The sequence below is a fragment of the Ipomoea triloba genome, chromosome 11 (assembly GCF_003576645.1).
Source record: "Ipomoea triloba cultivar NCNSP0323 chromosome 11, ASM357664v1".
NCBI classification, from domain to species: domain Eukaryota; kingdom Viridiplantae; phylum Streptophyta; class Magnoliopsida; order Solanales; family Convolvulaceae; genus Ipomoea; species Ipomoea triloba.
In genome coordinates, this window is record NC_044926.1 from 16,637,490 (window position 1) to 16,642,003 (window position 4,514).

The 4,514-nt window shown below is 38.5% G+C and overlaps 1 protein-coding gene across 1 annotated transcript; it reads left to right on the forward strand.

Annotated features, from left to right (window-relative positions):
* Window positions 1-311: 311 nt before the first annotated feature.
* On the forward strand, window positions 312-3,740 carry LOC115995713. Its single transcript, XM_031234820.1, has 2 exons — window positions 312-794; window positions 3,450-3,740. The coding sequence occupies exon 1, from the start codon at window positions 410-412 to the stop codon at window positions 776-778; it is 369 nt and encodes a 122-aa protein (XP_031090680.1). The 5' UTR covers window positions 312-409; the 3' UTR covers window positions 779-794; window positions 3,450-3,740.
* Window positions 3,741-4,514: the final 774 nt, after the last annotated feature.

Below are 4,514 nucleotides of genomic sequence, written 5' to 3' on the forward strand. Positions count from 1 at the left end.
GACTCACATGGCTTTCGCCGGACCTCTTCAATGGATGAAAATGTGCAAGGAAAACCACTACAAAGGGTCAATGAGATGACCAAAGCATAAAAAGATCAAAAATACCCCTATTTTGAACGACAATTTGACGAAAATTTTAATGGTGGACTAAAAGTGCAAAAATTAATGAAGTGAATTAAAATTGGTAATGCCCATAACAGTAGGATCAAAAATAGAAATGCCTCTAAAAATTTTGGAGTTCCGCTGCTGAACAATAAACCGGTTCTGTCCGTATGATTTCGGTTAAGGTTCAGTTGTTCGGTTCGAACCGGGTGAGGTTACACTTGAGTTGGGGCGTTGGGCTAATAGCCTAATACAAACAACTCTGCAGCTTCGGAAATCGGAAGTTGCGGCGGTTGTACAGTGTTCGATGTCGGACCCCTACGAGAGAGCCAAAGGAGGGAGGCTGGCCTTCAAGGGAGGCGACCTCGCAGTCCGAAGCAAATCCATCGACAAAAAGAAGAAGAAAAAGAAGAAGTCATCCGCCGACGACTTCGTTTCCGACGAGCCCTTGTCCGGCGACGCTGCCGTTGCCGCCTCGGAAATGGGCTCGGCTTCAGCTCCTGATGGAGGAGATAACAGTATTTACACCATCGACGCCGCGAAGAAGATGAAGTACGACGAGTTGTTCCCAGTTGAAGCTAAGAAGTTCGGCTACGACCCCAAGGCTAAAGCCAATTCCGTCGAACAAGCCCTTGATGATCGGGTCAAGAAGAAAGCTGATCGCTACTGTAAATAAAATGTCACATTCTTAGGTATATCCACGATTTTCCTAATTTTTGTATGGATTCTTATAATTTTTCGTATTAGGGTTTCGTAAAATTGATATTGCTTTCTGTTTTATCTTTTCTGGTTCGAAAAATTCTTTTATGCTACTATCGTGGATTCTTTTTACCTGAGAAATTAAAACAAGTTATGGTTAGAAAAAATAGCCATCCATTGATTTTCATTTAACTGTATAATCAATGTTGTAGAATTGGGTGTTAGTCGGCCGCCCGGGGCGCGGCGAGGTGGTCCAGTAATAATAATAAGAAAAATAAGGGCGCTTAGTTGGCCAACTCAGGGCGCTTTGTTGGCCGACTCAGGGCGCTTAGTTGGCTGACTTGGGAGCCTAGTTTGACTGACTCAGGCGCCGAGTTGGCAACTTCACAACTCGGGAGCCTAGGTTGCCTAGTCGGCTGACTAATGTCTGCCTAAGGGTAAAATCCCCTCGGCCTAGGGGCGCCTAGGCCGATTTTTGCAACAGTGTGTATAATACTACTCCTTAAATGAATATGTGACAAGGGAAAGGTTAGATAGGATGGCAAAATTGGTTTGGAGATCCTCTGGTGTTATTTGGTGGCTATAGGCAATGCTGTTGGATAGTGAAATGTAGTTAGCTTGCTTGCAGTGATACTTACATTTATTCACTGGGAAATTTCAAAATTGCATATTGGTACTGTAATGCCTGTGGAGGTCTGTGATTTTTGGTTTTGAGCTTAAATGTTCTAATATACTCAAGTTATGTTTGAAGTAGAGGAGGGTTTGGTTGTAAGTCCTTTGTGAAGTATAGATTCACTGATGGTACATTTGGTAGCCTGTTAAGCTTTAAATAAATATTGACTTTGCTAGAGGGATTATAGTGTTCATTGCCTCCCTTGAATAATGTGTGTGTGTGAGCGCGTGCTTAGAAGCATGCCTAGAGTTTCTATCAGTGCTTATTGGGGGCCATATAAGAATGATTAATATTCTTTCCATCTGCCTAATGGATATTACTGAAGCTTTTTGAGAAATATTGGTTCCCAACTTGGACTTTTAACTCATTAGGTTGAAATCTACCATTCTACCTGTCAAATTGATTAAACCTCCAGTTGTTTTTATCATTGTATCTTGTAGAAAAAGAAATTGAAGAAGCAAAAACAATATATTTTATCACTCCATGCGAGAATCAGGCAATCTGTACAAGAGTATAACACCCAAAAGAAAGCTAAAGCGCTGCTTAGGGAGATTCAAGGTCTCATGCATTTCCATTCGGCTAATACTAAAAGTTGATATTTCTAATTCTCCTGTCAAGCTGGAGCATGAAGATTGAAAGCTCCAGCTTGTTACAAATGTACCCAATCCTAGGTTTGCAAAGGGATTTGACTCAAATTGAGAAAGGATCTTACAATATCTCTGGAGACAAGCTTCTCTTGTATGAAGTGTTAATCAACCTCAATAAGCTTAATTAGTCTGCCCATTGAATGCTAGATTGGATATAATGTGCAGGGTAGACTGATAATCATGACATCATGTAGGAACTGCATAGGTCAAGGGTCACAAAATCTTTAATTCATTCAGCAGATGCTTTAACACACATGTTCCATGCCCCGTAGCCCTATATTCTGCTTTTGCACTAAAATGTGTAACTGCATTTTGCTTTGTACTTCTCATAAGAGATGGGTTTGCACCAAGCACCAATGAGAACACAATACCCGGAAATTGGTGTGAGCACTTTTTGAAGTACTGCCACTAATTTTTTTGAATGTAGTTAGCTGATGTGTCATGCTGAAGTCAATGTTAAGTTAGGCACAATAAAGTGAAGATCTAATTTGAAGAATACACTGGTAGCTGTAATTAAGTTGATGAACAAGGACTGTCTGATAGAGAAGAGAAAGGAAAGTGAGAAGAGATTCCCCAGACTTTAGAGAACTGAAAGTGCAAGGATGAGTAAAAAGAAAAAAAATTGTAGTTAAGTCCCATGGTAAGTAGTAAAATCTTCCAAATGATTTCATTTGGATTTTGGACAGAAGAAGCTTTGGAATATTTGGCTTCATATATGGGGAGATAGTTATTGGTTCGTACTAGTTGGCTAGCATCAAGGACTTAACGGTCCACATGCTAAGGTTTAAAATTTCACCATTAAAAATTGTATGCAATTTTTCTTATATTCATGATAGGTTTCCACCAATGCTGCTGTTCAGGTCATGTCAAAAGAGATTTCACAATTCTATGAATGATCATTTAGAAGATTATAGTCTCTATTATTTGGCCTTGGATGAATCTTATCATTTTTAATTTGAACCAATGTGATTTTGGATTTGATAAGGTCAGGGAGCTTTGTCTTTTTTATTTTATTTTTATTTTTTATTTTAAATTTTTTACGGTGACAAGGGAAACCCACAGCTCCTACATGAGGGTGTGCACTGGGTAAATCCCGTCTTGTGACCTTAGCTGGCAAAGGACCACAAGGAGGTAAACCAACTTAGATTGTTCATAGCTGATCGGCTCAAACCAAGAGGGCTGGGATTCGAACTTGTGCCCTTGTGGTTACAAGTTTGTATCCTTAGCCATCTTGGTTGGGATTACCCCTTATCAGCCTCGTCTTTTGTTTGCAGAATGTAGTCATGTACTTTTATTACTATTTTTAATGCCACTTAAATGTATTTCAGGTAGGTGATGGAGGAAAGCTTAAGGATCCGGGGTTTTGTATTCCTGCTTTAATGTGCAAACCCTCTTATGGAAATGTTAATGAGCTGAATAGAATAGAGTTAAAGCAAGCTGCAGATCGTAGAATACACTTCACTTGCATGTAAACTGTGACATCTTACCGGAATTGCCTTGTTGCCAAATTTCAACAGTTCCATAGTATTGGGCTATTGGCAGACAATGGATGTTTCAAACACAATTTCAGTGGCTTTAGTATCATCTCTTTTATGTCATTGATCATTAGTTAAATTTCATCTGCTGGGTGTGGGTGGTGATATGATGAGTTGCTACTGCTAATCATCTGTCCAGTTTGTCAAAATGATTGTACCTACTGCATTTTTTAAATATATTTTGGTACGGCCAGAATGGTAAAAAGAGCAGTTTTACTGCCAATAGGACTGAGCATCGGACGGGTTCGGACGGATCGGATTTTCAATCTGTCCACCCGATCGATTTTCGGTTTTAATTTTGGAAACCCAAACCATTATTTTAAACACGTTTACCGTTCGGATATTGCAAATTCGGATTGCGAATTATGAACTTCGGATTTCGGATGTTATTCGGATAAACATAAACTAATATTAAAACATTTTTATTAAAAAAAATATAGGAAAAACGGCTACATAAAAAAACTGGAACATAAATTCATAATACTACTTAACTAGTTAACTACTTCTTTACAGAATAAGAGAGCATAAACACTGCATGAACTTTTAAGTTAAACATACAAAATTGTAACTTCTAACTTCAAGTCCAACAAAAATAAGAAAGAAGTTAACTTAGCAGTTAGCAGTTACCAACACTCTACAGTCCAAGTGTCCAACACCAACTGTCTAATAATGTAAAATTACAAAGATATAATTACACATTTTTGTACCAACTGTCTAATAATGTAAAATTACAAAGATATAATTACACATTTACACAAAATTGACAAAAATCAGCACAAGTTTTCAGACATTTCAGCAATTGAGCATTCAGCATTTCAGCACATCAACTGATCAACAGGAGCACTCTAGCAGACAGAA